The sequence below is a fragment of the Myotis daubentonii genome, chromosome 17, assembly GCF_963259705.1.
Source record: "Myotis daubentonii chromosome 17, mMyoDau2.1, whole genome shotgun sequence".
Lineage (NCBI taxonomy): Eukaryota > Metazoa > Chordata > Mammalia > Chiroptera > Vespertilionidae > Myotis > Myotis daubentonii.
The window spans coordinates 46,296,054-46,320,427 of NC_081856.1; the positions used below are offsets into that span (position 1 = coordinate 46,296,054).

The 24,374-nt window shown below is 41.6% G+C and overlaps 1 protein-coding gene across 2 annotated transcripts in view; it reads left to right on the plus strand.

The window, feature by feature from the left end:
• Positions 1 to 20,873, plus strand: part of CDH17 (cadherin 17) — a 39,543-nt gene extending 18,670 nt beyond the window's left edge. For both annotated transcript variants that reach the window (XM_059672234.1, XM_059672235.1), the window contains 8 exons: positions 165 to 241; positions 2,358 to 2,549; positions 7,075 to 7,319; positions 9,537 to 9,667; positions 10,919 to 11,158; positions 15,315 to 15,431; positions 15,568 to 15,681; positions 19,974 to 20,873. In XM_059672234.1, the coding sequence (XP_059528217.1) occupies positions 165 to 241; positions 2,358 to 2,549; positions 7,075 to 7,319; positions 9,537 to 9,667; positions 10,919 to 11,158; positions 15,315 to 15,431; positions 15,568 to 15,681; positions 19,974 to 20,074 (1,217 nt within the window). In that variant the 3' untranslated portion in view covers positions 20,075 to 20,873. The remainder of the gene's footprint in view (positions 1 to 164; positions 242 to 2,357; positions 2,550 to 7,074; positions 7,320 to 9,536; positions 9,668 to 10,918; positions 11,159 to 15,314; positions 15,432 to 15,567; positions 15,682 to 19,973) is intronic.
• Positions 20,874 to 24,374: the final 3,501 nt, after the last annotated feature.

The window sequence follows — 24,374 nt, forward strand, 5'->3', positions numbered from 1 at the left end:
AGGTGGGGAGCAGAGGATCCTGTTTCCATACAAATTGCACGTCAACAGCGAAATTGTGGCCACGGCTGCCACTTCACTTGCCAATGCTTTTCTTGCAGGTTTCTGATGTTAATGTATGATTTTTCAGTGAAAAAAAATGTTTGTGATGTGACTTTGATTTTCAGATTTCCAGACCCTCTGTCAAGTGAAAATCAATGTTATTGATATCAACGATCAGATCCCCATCTTTGAAAAATCAGATGTGAGTAGTTGTCACTTGTTGTTTTTTTCTTTACTTTGTTCATATCACTTGATCCCTACTTCTGGAATCAAGACACAGACAGTATGCAGGAAAAATGCCAGACTTCACAGGGAGCCTTAGTCAGTGCAATAGTAACAACCCAGACACCCTCTCCAGTGAAATTCTGGGGGGGACATTCACTGGCGTAGTATCTGGGAACGTCTGTTTATAAACTTCTGCCAATGGCTCATCTACTCCAAGGGCTGCTTAAAAGCTGCAACCACAGTCTTTGTCAAATTGAAAGGAGTTGAATGGCTACGTGCGGTTTGTCATTATATATTTTGTGTGTAGTAGAATGATAAATGGATTCCTGCGAGGTTTCAAACAAGCGTTTTTCGTAAAAAGTTTAGTATTTAGAATATTGGCAACTTAAACTCATTTTGCAGTATTTGGATAAGAGAAAAGGAGGAGGAAAAATACTAATTTCTGGTGTAAGCCAAGGAAAAATGCGCTCAAGATATTTGCAAGAATTAGGAACATTGGGCCGAAAAAGCAGGAGTAATAAGATTCAGTTGAGGACATCAAGAAAAATGTTTACTTGTCGTCGACCTGGGCTTTACACTTGAGGGTAGTTCTGTCACTGTTCCCTTAGAGGGGAGGTCTCTGTCTACTTCTTCTGGAGCAGAGAGAAGCCCATTTTACTAGTTTGTTTGAAGTCAGTAATGAGATAGCCCAGCACCCTGTTCAGATATCAAAATGTTCATACATCAAAACAGGGACAAGGCTGTGGCAAAGAAGGGGAGTCGATTTATGGGAGGGTTCAGGGCAGTAAGTGGTATGAGTGAACATAACCTGTGTAACAGGCACTGAGGCAAAGCAAGCAGGAGCTGGAACCACTTGCTTCTCAGCCTCCATGTGCCCATCCTGGCATTACATCTAGACCAGTGATGGCGAACCTATGACACGCGTGTCAGAGGTAACACACGAACTCATTTTTTTGGTTGATTTTTCTTTGTTAAATGGCATTTAAATATATAAAATAAATATCAAAAATATAAGTCTTTGTTTTACTATGGTTGCAAAGATCAAAAAATTTCTATATGTGACACGGCACCAGAGTTAAGTTAGGGTTTTTCAAAATGCTGACACGCTGAGCTCAAAAGATTCGCCATCACTGATCTAGACAATGGTTTCAAATTGAAGGTGAGATCCAGCTTTGGGAGTGTCAGGGCTTGGAAGGGCAAACTGGGCTCTAGAGAACGAGTCCGCTGCTGTCACTGCTCTGGGCTTCCCCTGGGCCCTGGCTAGTTCCCTCTTTAAGACTGCAATCCCCCCAGAAATGATCTGCGGGATTTTCAGCGGAGGAGCAGGAGATGGTCTAGGCCAGTGATTACGAGCACAAGCTTTAAGTTAGACAACATGGGTATGAATCCCAATTCTCTGTGGTCAGGTGAGTTTTACCTCTCCAATCCTTTGCTCTTCTGTCAAATGGAGATGATGATATAGCTACTCAGTAGGGGTTGCTGCTTATCTTTATTGAGTACTGACTATGTGCCAGGCATCAGGGACTTTCCATGCGTTATTGCTTCATCTTCACAGCAAACATGAAGTAGTTCTATTATTATTATTTCCATTAGACAGATGATGAAACCGAGACTTAAATACGTTAGATAACTTGCTTCAAGTCACCCTGCTAGTAAGTGGCAAGCCTAGGATTTATACTATTTGACTCCGAAGTTCAGACTCTTAACCACTACTCCTTGGTTGATTGTGGGCTAATTAAAATAATGTATGTAAAAGTACCTGCCGCATGATAAGTACTCAATTTATAGTATTTATTTTTGTCCTCACTAATATAATAAGTAAGGTTAGTAAATGTATTGGATGTGGGAGTGGGAATCTGAGAATCCTACCAGTAGCTCTCTGAGATGTTGCGTTTCTCGGTACAATGAATATCAGTCTATGAGTATGATTGATGTCAAAATCAACTACAACATATTTAGCCATAGGAAAAACATGCGTGGTGAATATTGATGCAAATTATGACTTGTGTCCATTCTGAAGCTAAAAAGACAATAGCCCTTTGACAGCTAATTATTCTTGATGACGATGCACATTCTTAATGTTTCCTTCTTAGTACGGAAACCTAACGCTTGCCGAAGACACAGCCGTTGGGTCCACCATCTTGACCATCCAGGCCACAGATGCTGATGAGCCATTTACTGGGAGTTCTAAAATCCTGTATCGAATTACACAGGGAGATGATGAGGGGCGACTGGGGATTGACACCGATCCCCAAAACAACACTGGATATGTCATAATTAAAAAGGTACATGACTCTTTAATGGAATTTGCCTTTTTTCTTTGGTTAATTTCCCTATGACTATGCAAGGAGCCATAAGCAGAGGTGATGTATCAGCAGAGACCTCTCAGGCAGGCGAAAGACGCTGGAGTAATCTCAGTCATTCCTGTCCTCCCAGAGGGCAAAAGGCCAGGAACCTAGTTCTGGGTCTGTCATTCTGTCATTAGCTGACCAAGTGAGCTTTGTGGGGGGAGGGAGGATTGTCATATAAAATACATAAAACACATAATAAACAATTTTTAGTATATGTGTGTCCCAGGTAATATTTGGGACAAAATACTAAAAAATTTGGTTGTTCATCTGAAATTCAGATTTAACAAGGTGTTCTAGATTTTTATTTGCTGAGTCTGGGTAGGGTATGTGCTTAGGGCTTTACTTCTCCCTTCGCAAATGTGGGGGGTCAGACTGGATGAATCCTGTGAGCACTTAAGACTATAGACCTTTTCTTCTCAAGTGCCAGCCATAGACTCCTCTTTTAAAAAAAAGAAAAGATTGGAAATTGGTAGATAGCCTTTTAAGGTTGAATAGACACGTTTATCCTTTTTACCCCTTCTCCACCCACCCCTTCCTTTCGGGTTCCATCATTTGCTAGAACAGCTCAGAGAACTCAGAGAAACACTAACATTTGCTAGTTTATTATGTGTAAAGGATATGGTAAAGGATACTGGCAAACAGCGAGATGAAGAGCTACAAAGGACCAGACTGCAATGGTCCTGAGTGCAGGAGCTTCGGTCCCTGTGGATTCGGGGTGCACCGCTCTCCCCGCACATGGATGTGTTCACCAACCCAGAAGCGCTCCGATCCTCGTACTTGTGGGATTTTTATGGAGGCTTCCTCATGTAGACAGGAGTGATTCTGAACTCAATCGCTAGCTTCCCTTCCCTGGAGGGGATGGTAGGGTGGGGCGGAACGTTCCAAGCTTCTAATCATGCCTTGGTCTTTCTGGTGACCAGCCCCCACCCAGGAGTTCACCAAGAGTTGCCTCATTAGCACGAAAGACATTTCTATTGCTCGGGGAATTCCAAGCGATTTAGGTGCTCAGTCTCAGGAACTGGGGTCAAAGGCCAAATATCAGAACAAAAGATTCTCTTTGTGCTCTTATCACCCAGGAAATTACAAGGGTTTTAGGCGCTTCTGTGCCAGGAACTGGGGGCAAAGACCAATACATGTATTTTCTATTATTTTATTTGCCCCAACTGAGGCGTAGGATTAAACAAGTTGTGTAGAAATGCTGTCCTACTCAGTTTGACTGCCACCCAAAGCTCCGGCCTGTCGTGTGGTAGATCGTGATACTCTCAAGGCCAAGGGGGTGTCAGGAGCAGGAAGGCTATTTCTTTGAGGCCTGCCAGCTCATCAGCATCTCTCTTGGGACTCCATTTCTTGAAATTCAGGGTTTCGTTTTAGCTTTAATTTTTTTTAAAATGCAAATTTTGTCACTTCTCCATGATAGCTGGTCATTTGGAATCCTGGGTACAGGACCTGTTTTTCAGCCAGCCCAAGTGTCATCCGGAAAACGAATGCACCGTTTTTTTCTCATGTTAAATATTCCCCGTTGCAACTCCGCTCCCTCAGTGCTTTTATCTCTGTCTTCAGGTTGAGTCTAAGTCTCAAGGTTTGGCCTTCCTACCCCTTGTGCAGAAGAGGAACTGCGGGCCTAAGCATATTCTTTCAGCTTCTTTGATGACTGTGTCTCCTAGATGGATGTGAGGCCACCCCAAGAGGCCGTGATGGGTCTCTGGACTTGGCTTTGCAGCATATCCCTGCATTATGCAAGATGATACACATGGTTCGACAGACTTGCCCTTGATTAAGCTCTGCTGATTATCATTAGCTAGTTTGGTATCTTTCATTGCTAATGTTTTCTCTGGAGGATTTGGCTCAGTGTTTTTCCTGGTGTGAAAGTTAACCAGGCTGATCGATGACAGGCTGCTTCGTATTTCCTTTGTTCTTCCATTCGATAAGGTTTAAGGGGCATTGCCATCTCTCTAACTGGTCTCCCTGCCTGGGTCTGGATCACCTCAAATCCACCCCTCACAGGGCTGCTCCCAGAGGTATCTTTCTAAAACACCAATCTGACCTTGTCCGTCTGGGGCTTCCCACCTCTCTCTGCTCCTCAAGGATGAAGTCCCAGCTCTTCAGCTTCATGTACACCGTCTTTTCCACCACCTCTTTCTAACTCTCAGCCTCGCGTGTTCTGTCCTGGTAACACAGGCTACTTCTCATTTGAAGACATACCGTCTCATGTCTTTATCCCTCACCTCTGGGGGCCACAGTGTTGGGATAGAAGCTCAGGGAGGAGACTTAAGACCTGTTTGGTGGTGAGGATGGGAGGTGCCTCCTCTGCCTGAGCCCACAGATGGCTACGCTGCCTGCCTGGGCCTGGGTATGGCTGGACCGGCAAGGAACAGAAAACATGTCCTTTGTCCTTATCATGGGTTGCTCTGGGGGCTGCTGCCTTTCTGCTTCACCTGCCAAGATTTCTGCCAATTTGATGCCTCTGCTTTCATCCCCTGAGATGGGGATTGGGTCTCTGGGTGTCAGAAGCCCCAGCTTCCTCTCCCTCACTCCTGCTCCCCAGATGGTAGTGATCAAGACCCTGTGGTAGTGATCAAGAGGTCATTGTGGGGCCCTAGCTGGCTTGGCTCAATGGATAGAGCATCAGCCTGCAGACTGAAGAGACCCCGGTTCAATTCCGGTCAAGGGCACATGCCTGGGTTGCAGGCTCCATCCCCAGTAGGGGGTCTGCAGGAGGCAGCCGATCAATGATTGTCTCTCATCATTGATGTTTCTATCTCTCTCTCCCTATTTCTCTGAAATCAATAAAAAATATGTTAAAAAATAAAAAAGAGGTAATTGTGCAGACAGTGAGTGCTTATCTCTGTGAGCAACCTCTCTCTCTTTACATCTCAGCTGGCTTATCACATTTTCTATCCTGTATATTTGTATTCTGTCAGTTGCTTCTTATTTTCTGTCTCAGATGACTTGTTATCTTCACATACAATGCATTCTCTTCCATATGAGCAATCTTTCTATCGTACTTTCTATTGAGCTAAAAATCAGGTTGTGATGTTGTGTGTGTCTGTGTGTGCATGGAAGGGAGGGTTTTCTGGAAAATGTAAGTCTTCTCTGAACTCTTTTCTACTGGGGCGCTCTAGGGCTCAAGAAGGACCAAGGCCTTCTCATCTTCATGTTTCTTGACTGATACACCATGGGTATTGCGTGTTAAGGAAGAGGATGTGGAGTTCATCCATTTGGGGATGGAGGGTGGGGATGAGGGAAGCCAATCTGGAGAGGACAGCACCGAGCCAACTTCTGACTCAGGGGAGAGTTTTTTTCAGATATTAAGGAAGGGCAGGCTGAGCTAATGCAATCATGTGTCAAACCTCCATGAGTTAATATCCACAAATGGATATTAACATTTTTGTTTAATCAATGATATGAATAGATATAAACAGTTAAAGGACTGACAGCTGACCAAGAAGTCCTGGGTGCTGTAGGCGTGGAAGAATGAACAAAATAGTGCAGTTCCCATAATCTAGAATGTACCGTTGGGGCTTTGCTTCAGTTCCTTCATCTTTTTGAGGTCCTGGATACCACTGAAACTCTCATGAAACTACATAACTATCATTAGAAAAAATTCACATCTGCACATACATATAATATTTAGATTTTGGCTTCTAGGGGTTCACAGATCGCCAGAAGCCCTTTAATCCCAGTTAAGAAGTCCAACTTTAGGGGTGGTTCCTTCCACTCTTTAGGATTGGCAGTTTTTCCCATAGAATCGTGGACTCTGTGCCTGTAGGGAGACCTCCAAAGTCCCATAGAACCAATTGCTTAAAAATGATATTTCAGTCCTTTCTGTGCTAGGTTGTCGCATGTTGTTTAAGCCCATTCTTGAAACCTTCCAGAGTTGAGAACTATTTCTGAAGCAACTCTGACTGTCTTTCTATGTGGCCCTATTAAAATTCTTCCTCACACTAAACCAAAATTGGTTTTTTGGTTTTTCATTTCTGGCTCTGTCTGGAATGATCTGGAACAAGAGCAGGTCATCTGTCTTTCGATCATTTCTCTAACCTCTCCCACTCTCCATGAGTTTAAGGACTTTTACTTGGGGATTTGGATCCCGAGGTGCCTCTAAAATAGTTCTCCATATAATGGGGACATCTCTAAGCATTTTCCACGCTTGAGAGAATCGATAGGTTTCTGCTGAATGAGTGAATGAACCGTCCCAGGGTTAGATAAACTGGAGGAGTGCTGCATTGATTGGCTCTTCTAGGAGCGTCTGCGTGCATATTAGCGCCTTAAAAGCTCTGATAAATCCTGCAGCACAGACTTTTTCATGGCTCCATTATCATTGTGAGAAGTAGGTGTTTGCTGGCACTGACTCAATGAACCGCTGCTTGGTGAGAATGTTTAAAGGAGAACAGGGAATGAATCTTATAGGGAACGAGTCCTCCCCAAGTTAATTTTCTCTGTTTTTCCCCCCACACAGCCTCTTGATTTTGAAACAACAGCCATTCACAACATTGTGTTCCAAGCGGAAAATCCGGAGCCTCTGGTGCCTGGTGTTCAGTACAATGCCAGCTCGTTCGCCACGTTCACCCTTTTTGTGACAAATGTGAACGAAGCCCCTCAATTTCCCCAGCACATAGTCCAAGCAAAAGTCAGTGAAGACGTGGCCATAGGCACCAAAGTGGGCAACATGACTGCTAAGGATCCGGAAGGTCTGGACATAAGGTAGAGAGCAGGCTGGGCAAGCCTAGCTGTGCTGAGACCAAGGCCAGTGGGAGGGAAGAAGGGCTGGGGGTGGGGGTGCGGATGGGGGGCGCAGAGGACCTGGCCTGGCTCCGAGGCTCTCTCCTAAGGGAGCAGCCAGCGATTTGAAGCCATCTCCAGTGCATATGGTGAACTCGACCTTGGTTCCTGCAGGGGTCAGTACCCTGCGTGGGGAGTGGGGGAAATCCAGGCTCAGACAAGTGGGGAGCATGTGAGGTTGCATCCGGCCCACTCACTGCAGGGCCCACTGAGAGCTGGTAAGTTCAGGAGATGGGGTCCAGAGACGGGGCTACCCAAAGCCAGATCCTGTGTCCGAACCAGTCCCCGCAGCCAGGGTTTGGGGAAGAGTCAAAGACAAGAGAAAAAAATTTGAGTTTATGAGTGGGGAAAACAAAGGCATTTAAAAAAACTCTCAGATAGCTCAAGGAAAAGATAGAATGTATATACTATTAAATAAGATTAGAAAGATGAGGAAGAAGACTGAGAAGGACAGCGTCCTGTAAGAAACAGTCTTGGAGGACAAATGAGAAAAGTATTTTAAGAATAAAGAACAATGAACAGTTCAGAGGCTAGTGATAAGTCAGTTAAGAATTAAGATGACTCCGAAGATTTTGGCCTGAATAAGTTAATTCTTCTCTTTCTCTCAGCTCCATAAACTTATAAACCATCAACACCCCATGGATCCTAATCCAATCCACGAGTAAAGATTAGAGATTTTTTTCATTGAAATACATCCAGAATGCAAGTGCTTCTCATCACTTTCGCCATGGCTCAGGCCACCATCTCTTTTCTGGATTCATCCTTGCCCCACACTGAGTCTATTTACTGCGATCAGAACACTCCTTTAAAAACGGAAATCAGATCACATGACTCCTCCGAGAGCCCTCCAAAGGGTTCCCATCTCACTCAGGGATGAAATCCTGGTTACATAGGGTTTCTTGTGCATCACCTGCACACACAACCCAACGCAGTGCTTGGCATATAGAATATACTATAACTGAAAAAAATAATTTGCTGAACTAACACGTTATAACTTTTAAATCATTACCGTTTCTTGAGCATGTAGGTTGTGTTCAGTATTTTTTCATTATATAACATGTTTTGCATGTTTGTATGCATGTAATTCTTTTATACCTTCTATTGAATTGTTTTTGTTGAGGGAAAATTTCCAGAGGTGAAATGCTTTGGTCTAAAGAAATGAACAGCCTGTGGCTATGATGTGTTGCTCCACAGAGGGCTGTACCAATTGTTTTTCCTGTGCTTCTAGTCTTGTCTCTCTCAAATTCATCTGACACACCCACCAGTGGGTGCCACTGGTAACACCGATATGACTAGGTTGCCTTCCTGCTGAACACCATTCCAAGGCTGCCCCCTGCTTCCCACGATCTGGCTCGTTCCAGGCTCTCTGGCTTCGTCGTTTCCATCCACGACTTCCCATCTTTACCCCGACACTGCTGGAGCGTCTGACTCTCCCACACGGCAAGCTATTCCTTGGCCTCCAGGCGACAGCACGTGCAGTCCCTTCTTGCAGCTCCTTTTCTTGCCTCAGCTAGCATCTACTCCTTCAGAAAGGCTGCTCTGATTCCCATGAACTTCTCTGGGGCTCCATAGGGCGCCTTTCACTGTCTTTCCCACTTCCCATGGGAGTTATTTATCTCTGTCTGTCTCCTCCACTGGCCCGAGAGCCCCTTTTTGTAATCTCCCGTCTGCCTGATGTTTGCTAAACACTCAACAGATGTTTGTTGAATGAGAGAGTTCACGGGGCCACCAGTGGCCTCTGAGTATCCACCGATTCACACAACATCTCAACCACTGGGCGCTCACCTTTCCTTAGAAGGGTGGTTTACTAATCCATTTTAAAAGATGTTTCCAGGTTGTTTTCATTAGAATTCGTTGATTGCCAGAAAAGTTTACCTGTTTTTCCCCCTGAGTTTGTGGCTATACATTTTCTAATGAAACAAGTACAACTACCACTTTGTAAAGATGAGCAAATCCCCGTTTTGAAGATAGAAGAGATGCAAATAAAGCATTAATAGTATTACATAATGATCTTTAAAATATGCCATAAATAATATGCAAGGGCTAATGTTGACATAACAGCACAGTGATGCATAAACTATCCTCCCGTTTCCACATAAAGTAACATGGGCTTTCTTTTGCTCTTTTCACTTTGTGAAGTTATTCCCTGAGAGGCGACACGAGAGGCTGGCTGAGAATTGACCCTGCCACTGGCGAGATCTTCAGTGCGGCTCCACTGGACAGGGAAGCTGAAAGTCTGTATCGCGTACAAGTGGTGGCCACTGAAGTAGGTGAGCAAAAAAAAAAAAAAAAGAAAGAAAAGTAACAAATTAATAGGGGACACACCAATAGAAATAAGAGGGAGGGACAGTGAGTGGGTCAGATTGTCAGAATAGCTTAGAGTGGAAGAACAAGAAGGATACAGATGTGAAGGGAGCCCTGGCTGGTTTGGTTCAGTGGATAGAGCGTCAGCCTCAGGACTGAAGGGTCCCAGGTTCAATTCTGATCAAGGGCACATGGCCAGGTTGTGGGCTTGACCCCCAGTGGGGGGCGTGCAGGAGGCAGCCAATCGATGACTCTCTCTCATCTTGATGTTTCACTTCACTCTGCATGTGTCCTAAAGGCCTTGCGCATTGAGCAGATCGATGAATCAAAACCAGGTTCACAACCCTGCTCCAATTTGCAGTTGGCATCCCTGAAATAATCGATGAAATGACCCAAGAGCACAGTAGCTTTTCAAGTATAGTCAGGGACATAGAAAACATTTGAAAAGAAAAGCAAGAAGACAGGGATCACTGTAATTGAAGCGGGTTGGAGCTCGAAATTGTAGAAACAGCGTCTGTGTTGAAGTCGGGGAGAACGAGAACACAGTCTTTACGTTGCACTGACAGCCGTGTTTGAAGCACTCGGTGTGATGGCTTACTCCTCCTGCAACACTGTGGGGTAGGTACTGTTAACAGCCATATTTTATGAATGAGGAAACCAAGGCGCTGAGCAGCTACACAGCCTGCTCACGATCACATAGCTGCCAACCCTCTAGGCTACTGCGCCCAAGTTTCTCAGCCCCTACCAGAGTGCAGCCCTTCACTCTGTCCTAAGAACGCGGCGTGTGGGATCCTCCCGGAGCCACATGCATGACAGCCAAATAACCGAGGCTGAGAAAACATAACGGGCATGCCCGAGTCAGTGTTGAGGAGCAATGGAAGGTGTGGGCTCTGACCTCAGTCCTCCCGGGCTGGAAGCTTTCCTTGCCGTGTGACCTTGGGCAAGTCACACACCTTGTTTGGGCCTCAGTCTTCTGCCTGTAAATGCAAATCAGAGCCGTTTTGAAGGAATGTCTACAAGACATTAGCACACCAGCCTTATTTTATCATGAAGGCTTTTTAACCAGGTCTGATTCTAAACGTTTGTTATCTTTCTGCTACCTCAATATACCCAACTAACTTGAATTGTAATTTTAAAAAAAGAAAGAAGGAAATAGTCTTTCTTACTAAGAGGAAAGGAGAGAGCTGATATTCCGTTTCAATCACTCAATTCCCTAGGTGGGTCTTCCTTGAGCACCGCAGCGGGCTTCCACCTGGCTCTGACCGACGTGAACGACAACCCCCCGCGGCTAGCGAAGGAGTACACAGGCTTGTTCTTCTGCCACCCCCTCGGCGCGCCCGGAAGCCACGTCATCCAGGCGACGGACGATGATCTGCAGTCATTTCGGGGCCCACAGTTTACATTTGCCCTTGGCAGCGAAAGCTTACAAAACGACTGGGAAATCTCCAAAATCAATGGTGAGTTATCAAAAGCACATCGAGGATGTTAACGTAAAAAACCAATGAAACCTGTAAAGAATTTTTTTAAGTTTATTTGAGCCAAACTGTCGACATATGCCGGGAAGCAGAACCTCAACGAATTGAGATAGTGCTCCGGAGAATGGCAGCGTTACATCCGTATTTATACATGAAATTCATTGATGACAGATTTAAGGAGGTGGGATTAAGCGAAGGGGGGGGGGACCTCTGTGATAGGATAAAAAGTAAAATGATGGACACATGCTTAGGTCTGTGCAGGAAAAATTAACATGATAATGAAGGAATCTGCTGCATCTGTCCTGGGCCCAGCACACCTGGCCATGCCCCAGGGGCTCCAGATACAGGGAAATCACAAGTTACCCAGACATTTCAAGGGTATGTTATCCTAGATGCAAAAAGACAGATAGGCTCAGTTACAGTAAAGGTTGACCTTATCAGTGAAGATATCGGCTTAGGACATAACTGCCCACCATAACTGCTTTTAGTTAAGGTTTAATTTCAGACCATCCTTTATGGTTACTTTAGGTCTCCGAGTCTGCAAAACTGCCATGCAGGCCTCTCCTGAGCTTGTCAGGTCAGCATGTGGCCCCTTTCGTCCACAAGGAAAACACTGATGGATGATGACATGGGCTTTTATGTGCCTCGATGGGCCTGCAGCACTCAGCACGGGGCGTTCCCCAGGCTCCAGGGAGGAGCCGCCTGCTTTGGGAACTTGCAGAGGGGAGCTCCCCAGAGGGGAGAGAGCCCCAGGCTTTGGAGGGAGGAAAGATGGCTCACACACCGCCACCCCTGGAGTGTATGGAGATGGATAGTTGGATAATCTGAGCAGCATTTGCAAAATTTCCAATGGCAGCTGAGAAACAGATTTCATAATGATGCTTAAAAACAGCTTTATTGAAATACTAGAGGCCCGATGCACGAAACTCGTGCAAGAGTAGACCTTCCTTCCCCCGGCTGCTGGCACCGGCTTCCCCCTGGCACCCAGGACCCGGCTTCCCTCGCAGCCCCTGCTTCATCCGGAAGGTCATCTGGTCTGATTAGCATATTACACTTTTATTATTATAGATAACTGACATACAATAAGCAGCACACATTTAAAGCATACAATTTTATAAAAATTGACATATGCCCTCACCAGTTTGGCTCAGTGGATAGAGCATCAGCCTGCAGACTGAAGGGTCCCAGGTTCAGTTCCGGCTAAGGGCACATGCCTAGGTTACAGGCTCGATCCCCAGGAGGGGGTGTGCAGGAGGCAGCTGATCAATGATTCTCTCTCATCATTGATGCTTCTATCTCTCTAACCCTTTCCTCTCTGAAATAAAAAAATATATATTGAAAAATAAAATAAATAAATAAATAAAAATGGACATATGTCAACACCATTGAATGCAGTCAGCACAATCAGGATAATTCTATTTCAACCCCCCCTCCCGCCCAAAAAAGTTTTACAGGCTCTCAGAGTCCCCAGTTTCAGCTCACTCTGCTTTTCCCCCGTCACCAGGTGACTACTGATCTTCTTTCTATCTACCATAGATTAGTTTGCATTTTCAAGAATTTTATCAAAATAAAGTAATACAATATGTAATCTTTTTTCACCTGGCTAATTTCACTGAGCATCTTTATTTCGGGTTTTAGCCATGTTGTTGTGTGTATCAATACATCTTTTTTTTTTTTTAATTGCAGAGTAGTATTCCATGGTATGAATCTATCACAATCTGTTATTCACTCACTAATTGGTTGTCATTTAGGCGACTTCCAATTTTTGCTATTACAAATAAAGCTGCTATGAACATTTGTGAAGAAGTATTTTGTTGGAGCATATACTTCCATTTTCTTGATTAAATATCTAGAAGTGCAATGCTGGGTACTATGGTAGCTGTATGGTTAAATTTTTAAGAAACAGTCACATTGCTTTCCAAGTAGTGTATAACATTTTATAGTCCCACCATTGTGTGAGAGTCCTCAACATTCTCCTTAATACTTGCTATGCTCAGTCTCTTGAATTTTAGCCATTCTAGTGGGAGTGTAATGGTATTTCATGATGGTTTTAATTAATATTTCCCTGGTGACTAATGATGGTGAGCATTTTTTCACTTATATACCATTCATATATCTTCATTGGTGAAGCGTCTGGACAAATGCTGTGCCCATTTTTAAAAAATTGGCTGTTCGGCATCTATTGTTGAGTCATCAGCATTCTTTGTATAGTAAAGATACACATGATCTGTCAGGTACCTGTTTGCAAACATTTTCTCCCAGGCTGTGGCTTGCGTTTTCATTTTCAACAGTGCATTTTAATTTCTAACAAATTAAACACACACACACACACACACACACACACACACACACACAAATCAACCATACAATCATCTCAATAGATGCAAAAAAAAGCACTTGAAAACTTTAACACCCATTCCTAATTTTTAAAAAGCAAACAACCCTCTCAGCAAGTTAGGAATAAAAGAGAAAGTCCCCAACCTGACAAAAGGCATCTGTGAAAACCCACAGCTAACTTTAGACGTGACGGCGAAAGAGGAAAGCTTCCTCTCTAAGATCAGGAACAAGCCAAGGTATTTGTCTGGAGTTTTGTCTGTAGAAAGTTTTATCTACAAATACAACTTCTTTAATAGATACAGGGCTATTCAAGTTATAGACTTCTTCTTGGTTGAGTTTGTAGTTTATATCTTTCAAATAATTTGTCTATTTCATTTGATTTATTTAATTTATTGGCACAAGTTATTTGGGTTTTTTGGGGGGTTTTTTGGTGTTTTTTAAAAAATATATATTTTATTGATTTTTTACAGAGAGGAAGGGAGAGAGATAGAGAGCTAGAAACATCGATGAGAGAGAAACATCGATCAGCTGCCTCCTGCACATCTCCCACTGGGGATGTGCCCGCAACCCAGGTACATGCCCTTGACCGGAATCGAACCCGGGACCTTTCAGTCCACAGGCCGACGCTCTATCCACTGAGCCAAACCGGTCTCGGCTATTTGTAATATTATTTTATTATTCTCTTTATATCTTTAGGCTTTGTGGTGGTATGACCTCACTTTGATATTGGAAAATAATGTCTCTTTTTTTTTTTCGCTGATCAATCTGGCTAAAGGCTATTCATTTTATTGATATTCTCAGAGAACCAGCTTTTGATTTCATTGATTTTCTCTATTGTGTTTTTGTTTTGTATTTCATTGCTTGTAGATATATATTATTTTCTTTCTTCTTCTTATGCTATATTTAACTTGTTCTTGTATTATTTTCATTATGGTGGAAGTTGAGGTAATTAACTCTAGAACTTCTTTCTTTGTTAATATAGGCATTTGGTGCCATAAACTTAGCTTTTAGTGTCACTTTAACTGCATTCCACAAAGTTATGTATTGTGTTTTCATTTTCATTCAGTTTAAAATACTAATTTTTTTTTTTAGATTTCTTCTGTGACCCATGAGTTATTTAGAAGTGTGTTATTTAGTTCCCCAATATTCGGGTATTTTCTATATCTTTCTGGTTAGTGATTTCTAATTTAATTCCATAGTGACCAGAGAACATTTGACTGGAATACATTTCAATTTATTGAGCTTTTTTCCCAGTACTTTAAAGATTTCTCCACTGTATTCTGCATTGAATTTTTTTTCTTTTTTGTTCCCTTGAATGTAATGTGTCTTTTTACTCTGGATGCTTTTAAGATTTTCTCTTTATTACTAACTTTAAGCAATTTATTATTATGTGCCTTTTCATAGTTGTGGGGGTTTTTTTCCTTTCCCCTAACATTTGCTGATTTTCTTGGATTGAGAATTTAGTTTTTATTAAATTTGGGGTGTGGGGAAGTCAGCAATAATTTCTTCAAATATTTTTTCTTTATAATTCAGTGTTCATGGCAACTTTATGAACGTAACTGCTGGAGATTATGATAACTGACTGTATTTAGTATTTGTTTCTAAATCATAAACTGAGGACTTGAAATGCATTAACTCCTTTTGACATTATGGAAGGTACATGTGGAGTGGAGATACTTTGGGAGGTTTAACTCATATTTAACCGTTTCCCAGTCACCCTCAGTATGTGATACAAATATGAGCTTGATTCCTGCTGATCTGGGTACTGAAGTTGCCATTCATTTTACCCTTATTCTGACAGGCACTCATGCCAGACTCTCCACCAAACACACCCGCTTCGAGGAGAGAGTTTATAACGTCCTGATCCGCATCAACGATGGAGGTCAGCCACCCTTGGAGGGGACTGTCTCTTTACCAGGTAGGCATTTTGCTGCAGACAACCTGGGATAGCGTCTGTTTCCAAGCGTAGTTTGAAAGACTTGTCACCTTTGATATGAGACTCTGCAATTGTTTACTTAAAAACCTAAACTACCAAATCCTGTTCTGCTTTTCAGTCACTTTCTGCTCGTGTGTGGAAGGGAGGTGTTTCCGGCCAGTAGGTCATATGCCTGGGATACCTACTGTGGGCGCGACAGTTGGCATACTCCTGACTACATTTTTGGTCATTGGTGAGTGTCATCTCTCAGATTCAAGGATTTCTGTTCTGGTCCTTAGAAACATTAGCTCACCTACGGGTCTGTCTTAATGGGTTGCTCTGGTGGCTGCTCAAATGGCAACCTGGGATATAGCCAAGAATATAGGTCACCAGTAAACCATATCAAACCTTCCTGGTTGGAGGTACTGTTTTAGTATCACCCTCTTCCTATCATTGCCTGATTGGTTACTTTGGGAAATATGAGGCTTTAAAGCATAAATGTTGGTGTACAATTATAATTCATAGTAATCTATTGTGATCCTCTGTATTTCTGTGGTTTCAGTTGCACCTTCTCTTTTACATCTGATTTTATTTCTTTGGGCCACTTCTCTTTTTATCTTTGAGTATGGGTAAAGTTTTATCAATTTTGTTTCTTTTCCAAGAACCACCTCTTTTTAAGTTTTTTTCTTTAAATTCCTATTTCATTTATTTCTGCTCTAATCTTAATTATTTTTTCCTTCTCTTTACTCTGGGTTTGTTCTTTCTTTCCTAGTTCATTTGGGTTTAGAGTTAGATTTTTTACTTTTACTTGGGATTTTCTTTTCTTTCTTTCTTTTTTTTTTTTTTTTTGAAGTCAGCCTTTATAGCTGTGAACTCCCCTCTTAGAACTACTTTTGCTGCATCCCATACACTTCAAAGAGTTGTGCTTTCATTTATTTCAAGATAGTTTCTAATTTCCTATTTGATTCCTTGGTAGTTTAGACGCATGTTGGTTAGTCTGTATGTATTTGTGTTTTTTCCAGTTTTATCCCCACTGTAGACTTCTAGTTTATGCCATTGTGGTCAAAAAAGATGCCTGATATGATTTCAGTCTTCTTAAGTTTATTGAGACTTATTTTGTGATCTACATGTGTTCTATCCTGGGGAATGTTTCATATGCACTTAAAAAATATATATGTTAATATGTATCTATTAAGTTAATGTTGTCTAATATGTCCTTTAAGGTCAAATTTTCCTTGTGATTTTCTCTCTGGATGATCTATTCATTGATGAAAGTGGGGTATTAAAGTCCCTACTATAATTGTGTAACTGTCCATCTCTCTTTTTATGTCAGTTAGTATTTTATTTATTTATATATTTGGGTGCTCCTACATTAGGTGCATAGATGTCTACAAGTGTTACACCCTCTTGTTGGATTAATCACTTTATCATTATGTGATGCCCTTCTTTGTCTCATCTCACAATCTTTGTGTTTTTTTTTAATATATTTTATTGATTTTTTACAGAGAGGAAGGGAGAGAGATAGAGAGTTAGAAACATCGATGAGAGAGAAACATCGATCAGCTGCCTCCTGCACATCTCCTACTGGGGATGTGCCCGCAACCCAGGTACATGCCCTTGACTGGAATCGAACCTAGGACCTTTCAGTCCGCAGGCCAACGCTCTATCCACTGAGCCAAACCGGTTTCAGCACAATCTTTGTTTTAAAGTCTATATTGTCTAAGTGTTGCTACCCCCGCTTTCTTTTAATTTCCATTTGCATATGTCTTTTTCCATCCCTTCACTTTGCCTGTGAATATCTAAATATCTGAAGTGGGTCTTTTGTAGACAACATTATGTATAGGTCTTGATATGTTTTCCTTTCAGCCCCACTCTGTCATTTGATTGGAGCATTTAGTCTATATTTAAAGTAATTATTGATAGATATGTGTTTTTTGCCATTTTGTTTGTTGTTTTCTGGTTATATTTGTAGTTCTTCTCTGTTCCTTTCTTTTTCTCTTGCTTTCGTCCCTTGTGATTTGATGAATTTCTTTAGTGTTATATTTAGATTTCTTTCTCTATTTTTGTGTGTATCTATTAAAGGTTTTGGTTTGTGGTTACCATGAGATTATATAATAGTATATAATAGTCTATTTTAAGTTGTTGATTGCTTAAGTTCAAATGCTTTCTAAAAGTACTACATCTCTATCCCTCACCCATGTTATGTTTTTGACATTATATATCTTTCTTTGTGTGTGTATGTTTGTATCTCTTAACTAATTATTGTTGATATAAATGATTTTACAGCTTTTGTTTTTTTAACATTTATATTAGCTTTATAAGTGGTTGATCCACTAGTTTTGCTACATGTTTGCCTCTGCTAGTGAGATTTTTTTTTCCTTTTATATATTTTCTTATATCTAGTTTTGGCCTTTTCTTTTCAGCTCTCAGAAGTTTCTTTAATATTTCTTGCAATGCCAGTGCAGTGGTGATTAACTCTTTTAGCTTTTGCTTGTTTGAGAAACTCATTTTCTCTCCTACAGTTGTGAAGAGTAAGATTATCTGGTGGAGTATTTCTTGGTTATAGGTTTTTCCTTTCCTCACTTTAAATATATTGTGCCACTCCCTTCTGGTCTGCAAAGTTTCTGATGAAAAATCAGCTGATTGTTTTATGGGGATTTCTTTGTATGTAATTTTTTTTCTCTTGCTACTTTTAAGATTTTTCTCTTTGTTTTTAACTTTTGACATTTAAATTATTCATGTGGGTCTCTTTGGGTTCATCATGTTTGGGACTATCTGTGCTTCCTGTTCAGGGGTAGGGAATGTCTGGCCCACAGGTCATATAAGGCTCTCGAAATCATTTGGTCTGGCCCTACCAAGGCATTAGGGGTGAGTTAATTAAATGTTTGACAAACTATAGCAGGCTAATTTATAAGTTGATCATTTTAAATGGCCCACAAATGATGTTATAAATATCCAAATGGCCGTTGGCAGAAAAAAGGTTCCCCACCCCTGCTTGGATATCTGTTTCCATTGCCAGGCTAGGGAAATTTTCCAGCCAATATTTCTTCACATAGGTTTTCTGTCCTTTTTCTTTTACTTATGGAGCCTCTTTAATGCAAATGTTAGTAAACTTGATGTCCTAGAGGTCTCTTATACTCTCCTGATAATTTATTTTATTCTTTTTGATATTTTAATTGGGTGATTTCCATTACTTTGTCTTCCATATCACTTATCTGTTTGTTTGTTTTTCATAAGCTAATCTGGTATTGATTCCCTCTGTGCGTTTTTTCATCTCAGTTTCTTGTATTCTTCAGTTCTTATTGGTTCTCTTTTACATTTTCCATCTTTTTGTTCTTTCTGTGTATATCCATACTTCTGACCTCAGTGAGCATCCTGTGATCATTACTTGGAACTCTATCTGGTAGATTGCTTATCTCCATTCCTTGGAGATAACATTCGCTCCAATTGGGTCCTTTTTCTGGGGTTTTATCTTGTACTTTCGTATGGAGCATATTCCTCGGTCTCCTCTTTTGCCTAAGTCTCTGTGTTTACTGTACATATCAGGTAGATCAGCCATGTCCTACAGCATTGAGAGTGCCCTTATGTAGAGGTGTTCTATGGGGCCCAGTGGCACAATTGTCATGATTACACTGGTATGTGGGAGAGACCCCCGGCTCAGCTGGATGTGGTGTTCAGTTGCGACTGCTGCTGATGCACTGATGTAGCATGTAGGCCTCTGGTGTGGGTGGCAGAGGTGTGTGGGGGTAGTGCCCCCCCAGATTGGGGCGCTTCTTTGGAGGGGCTCCAGAGCCACCAGAGGCCACCTGCCAGGGTCCTTGTTTAAGTTTCTAAATGGGTCTCTGAGCATCCAATCTTTTCTGCCAGGATTCCTCCTGTGAACTTAGCTGCCACATCAATTAAAAAACAACTACTCCCTTTTCCATATCGGTCTCTGATTTAGAGTACACATTTAGTGCTAAAAGGCACAATGTAATTTTAAAGGAGTTCAGAAATGGGAGAAATCTCAGAGGTTAGATAGTCTCAATCTGGAGCCATGAGGAAGGTGACAAAGAAAATGTGCTCTTTGATGTGGACACAGTGAAAGTAGGCTTTAGGCAGGTGAACACGTCTGAGAACAACTTTCTGGTTGTTCTGATTGGACTATTTCTCCTGTGGAAAGGGATGAAAGACTGGAATCAACGTTTATTGACTATATACAAAGTTCAGGAACTCTGTCTGATGCTTACACACTTAATTTTCAGAGTAGTGCAGGCATTAGACTCTATATTCTTTGATAGAGACCAAGCAATAGCTACCAGTTTAGATAGGATTTAGGACTTGGTGCATACTTACTGACAATAAGAAAAGTGATAAGCTTACTTATCCAAGAAGGTAAAGGCCTACAATCCCCTTTTCACCAGGACAAAACAATTTTGTTGAACCACAAGCATAAATGAAGTTGTATGAGTCACTTTTTCCTACCAGGGTACTTACTGCTTTATAAATAAATGGGACAGTACATTTTAAGATTCCATCTATTTGACCCTGAGTTTTCTCTTTCAGGTGTAATTTTAACAGTTGTGTTTATACGAATGAAGAAGAATAAAGGCAAAGATAATGTTGAAAGTGCTCAGGGATCTGAAGCCACACCTCTGAGAAATTGAATTTGAAAAGAAATATTTGTACCAAGTGCTATTTGGATAACACCACCATTTAATCCCATAATTTTTGCTTTTCATCCAACATATGCACTATAATTTTTTACAGATATGCCTTCTTGCCCTTTAATATTTTATTACTTTTAAGTATTTTGTGTGCTATAGACATCAGAGATATTTTCTATTTTCTCATGACACTTTCCCCTCTGCAAAAGCCTTAGCTATTTATCCCAAAACAAAATATATGTGTTTTTCCCCTTTAGGGAAAGATGGGATGATGAAATAGTCTGGGTTTTTCTTTTCTTTATCAAGGAGATTTATCAGTCATCCACCACAGAACTTCCTGGATTCAGTTTATGCTTCTTATCCATCCTTTGTCTCCTTCCTTTCTCCTTTAGTATTTCACTAATTTAAAAACATTTGTTGGAGAAAAAAAAAAACAAAGTGAAGTTTTATTTAAAATTAAAAGATGAACTTTGTTCCTTAGTTTGAACAGAAACTCTTGGGTGGTGTTAGTCTTCTTTAGTTCACTGTGGCTTGTGTTGCTCTTCATTTGCGGTTCTTCTACTTGGGAGCGCCACAAGCCCTCCACAGGCCACAGAGAGGCCCACGGCAGAAACAACCACTGGCTGGGTTCACGTACTACCTACTACACTTGCATGCTGCCCATGTTTTCTTTATGTGTATATTAATAAAGTTTTTGGTTATTGTCTATTTAATGTGTGGAGGAAAATAAGGAAGCATGAAAGAAGTCGTGACAAAAATCAAGAATAAATGTTGGCTGTGGTTGGTTTTGTTGCCCTAATCTCTTTGGTTCTGCTTCCTTGTTCTTTGCATTTGTTGAGAAAAGGGCTGGATAACAACGGTTGCCTATTGTTCATCAAAATTGCCTTCCACGTAGAGTTAGCCCAAGAGGAGGAGTCTACGGTGAAATAAAATTTCACTGCTCTCATGACCATGGAATGGGTTTAAGGCAAATATGCTAGAATTTTTAAATGTAAATGAGAACCTTAGAGATTTGGAAGCATTTCTAGTCCCAGAGCTGTTTGTTTTCTGACTCCTGATTTGAGCCTTGAAAGCATTCAATGTTACACAACCTCTCAGAATTTTCTGAAAAGAACTCAGATCTAAGAAAGGTGCTCCTACAGTCATGGCTGAAGCAGGCCATGGAGTTATAGTTTTCATAAATAATCCTGCTTGTGGGTTTCTAGTCTTAAAGTAAAAAAAGTGAAAACCAAAGAAAATATTCAAACTCTGTTTCTAAGACTTCAGTATTGCTTTCTTGTATCCTGTGCTTCAAACTCTTTACCTGTGTTTCATTTCATTGTTGTTTTCCACATGAGGCCATTGGGAGGCTCATGATGGGTGAGGTTCTCTCCTGTATCACCACACATTAAAAGACAACCCAAAGAGAACAAAATCCAGAAACACCAAAAGCATATTTACTTCACAAATGGTTCCCCCACCTACGGGATAGTCTAACATCCTCAGCAGCTTCTATGGATATTTTTGCTTGTGTGTTATTGACCAAGAGTAACTGTGACCTGACATTTAGGTCACTTAAAAAAACTGCATTATTGCTTGTCCTGCTTATTTTCAAGGAATCATATTATCACTAGAGGCCCAATGAATGAAATTCGTGCATGGGTAGGGTCCCTAGGCCTGGCCGGCGATCAGGGACGATCTTGGGGCTTCCAGTGGAGTGATTGGGGGGGCCCCCACTGGCACCTGCCTTAGGTGGCCTGGGGCCTGTGGCTGGGGCAGCTCCTGCATTGAGTGTCTGCCTTCTGGCAGTCAGTGCACGTCATAGTGAGCAGTTGTTCCGTCATTTGTTGATTTGCATATTAGGCTTTTATTATATAGGATTACTGAAAGACCAAAGCATTCCCAAGGCCTTTGGTTTTGGCAGTGGTTCTCAACCTGTGGGTCGCGACCCTTTTGGGGGTTGAAAGACCCTTTCACAGGGGTCGCCTAAGACCATCGGAAAACACATATGTAATTACATTTTGTTCTTGTGATTAATCACTATGCTTTAATTATGTTCAATTTCTAACAATGAAATTGGGGGTCACCACAACATGAGGAACTGTATTAAAGGGTCGCGGCATTAGGAAGGTTGAGAACCACTGGTCTAGAAGTTCAGTTATTTGCTCTTTTTGGCAGAACAAGTTGCCTCAATTCTGTTGAGTTGAACATTTTGCCTGTTAACCATATAAACCAAAACCAGTGGACACATGTACACATAATGAAGCAAGACTTGATACTCTCTGGAGATACAAGAATAATAAACATCCTTCCAGACCAGTAAGATAAATAAATGCCTATTGAACAGCAGGCAGAACATGTGTAAAGCAGTAACAAGTCTTGACCTTCAAAATATATGGTCTGGAAATCCATGAAATTCTAAGTTGTGCAAGTACTTAAAAAAGTAAGTGAATCAAATCATGTGCTTTATTATACCTGGAGCGGGGGGGAGGGGGGGCAGGAACAGTTGACTGAAGAGACTATAATTGGTGAGATCTATCTCTATTTCTAAAATCCTTGAAGGGATTCTAAAATACGGCCGCCTGAGGCGCTTTCTGAACACTGGGAGTTGCTTTGTGATGCACAGTACAAGCGAGGTCAGCATCCATAACTGTTTCCCCCAAACACCCTAATTCCTGGGCTGAGGAGCCATACGAGAATTCAGCTAGGAATGAAGTCATTTGGGTCCGTGTTTTCTGGAATTCTGCCCTGAATAGTTTTCTTCTTATGTCCAGCTCTTTAATAGAGCTTAACATCAGTAATGCCCATAGCCCTTTTATAAAATCATGTTTAGAACATAAAAGAAGCATAGACAAATTCTGAGAGTGACGGAAAGGAGAGGAAATTAAGGAAAAAAAGCATTTGTTGAGGGTGAGCACGCCTTCGCCCTGATGGTACACGGTGGAGCCTGCTCTGCTATGAGAGCCTTAGCCATAGAGTCATCTTGGTGGGTGACAGGGTATTTGCTCCCTGAATTAGGACACTATCAATTTAGCTAAGGATCAACTTTTCTGGATTCATGAATTATGTATTTAATTCACAATTACTATTAATTACTTTTTATTCCTAATAAGCAGACAGGAAGTCATGGTAACAACCACTACAGCCTTTTCCCATGCAGTTTTCTTCCCATTAATCTTCTCAGCAGAATCCTGTCAGGTCTTCAGAAAGAATTTTAGATGTTCCCAGACTCCAGGTTCAAAAATTCTCCCATCAGATGATTCCAGGAATGTTTACAATCATATTTACCCTCCTTGGACTGTTCTTGTCTCTGGTATTGTGCTGCCATCAGAGCCCGATTATAAGATCAACTGAAAAATATTTTAAAGAAGTTAAAGGTATGAAAACCCCTTTGGCGCTACGGAGAGACTTGGTCAAGGCTTCCCAACAGCTGGGGACAGTCGGAGAGCGATGCAGAATTTCTAAGCCATGTGAAGAGTTTGGACACCCTGGAAAAAGCTCTGAAATGTTTCAATCATTACATTACTCAACTGGAATTACTTTCAGATGAGCAACTTTGGGGCTGACATGAGCAGCTTTTTAAACTACATCATATGTTCCAAAAGCAAGATGCAAAAATAATAAAGCCCCAAAGTACAAGAGTAGCGATGCTGCCCTAACTGTTTTGGCTCAGTGGATAGAGCGTCGGCCTGCGGACTCAAGGGTCCCGGGTTCGATTCCGGTCAAGGGCATGTACCTGGGTTGCGGGCACATCCCCAGTGGGAGATGTGCAGGAGGCAGCTGGTCGATGTTTCTCTCCCATTGATGTTTCTAACTCTCTATCCCTCTCCCTTCCTCTCTGTAAAAAATCGATAAAATATATTTTAAAAAAAAATTAAAAAAAAAAAAAGAGTAGCGATGCTGGCCATTTGGATATGCCAAAGAGAAGCTATAAAGTGCATCTTTAAAGTGAAAAGGTATGTGTGCCTGTGTAGGGTAGTATATTTAGGGGTACTACCTGTGTTTTCAGGCATCCGCTGGGGTCTTGGAACATATCCCCTGTGGATAAAGAAAAACTGCTAGATGTGCCCAGAATGGGACAAAGACCAAATATATATTTCTTTGATCACAGTATCACAGATAGGGAGTGTATGATAAATGATATTCAATAGCATTATTGTTCTCTCTTTTGTTTTTTCCTTCTCACATCAAGGCCTGGATCTAGTTGCCTTAAGACCCAGATGTGTGATCATAGGGACATTCCAAAATGTAGATGTTTCTGGTATTAAACAGGACCATGAGGACAAGACTTTTAAGCAGAGGGGGCCCCCCAAAAAATCCT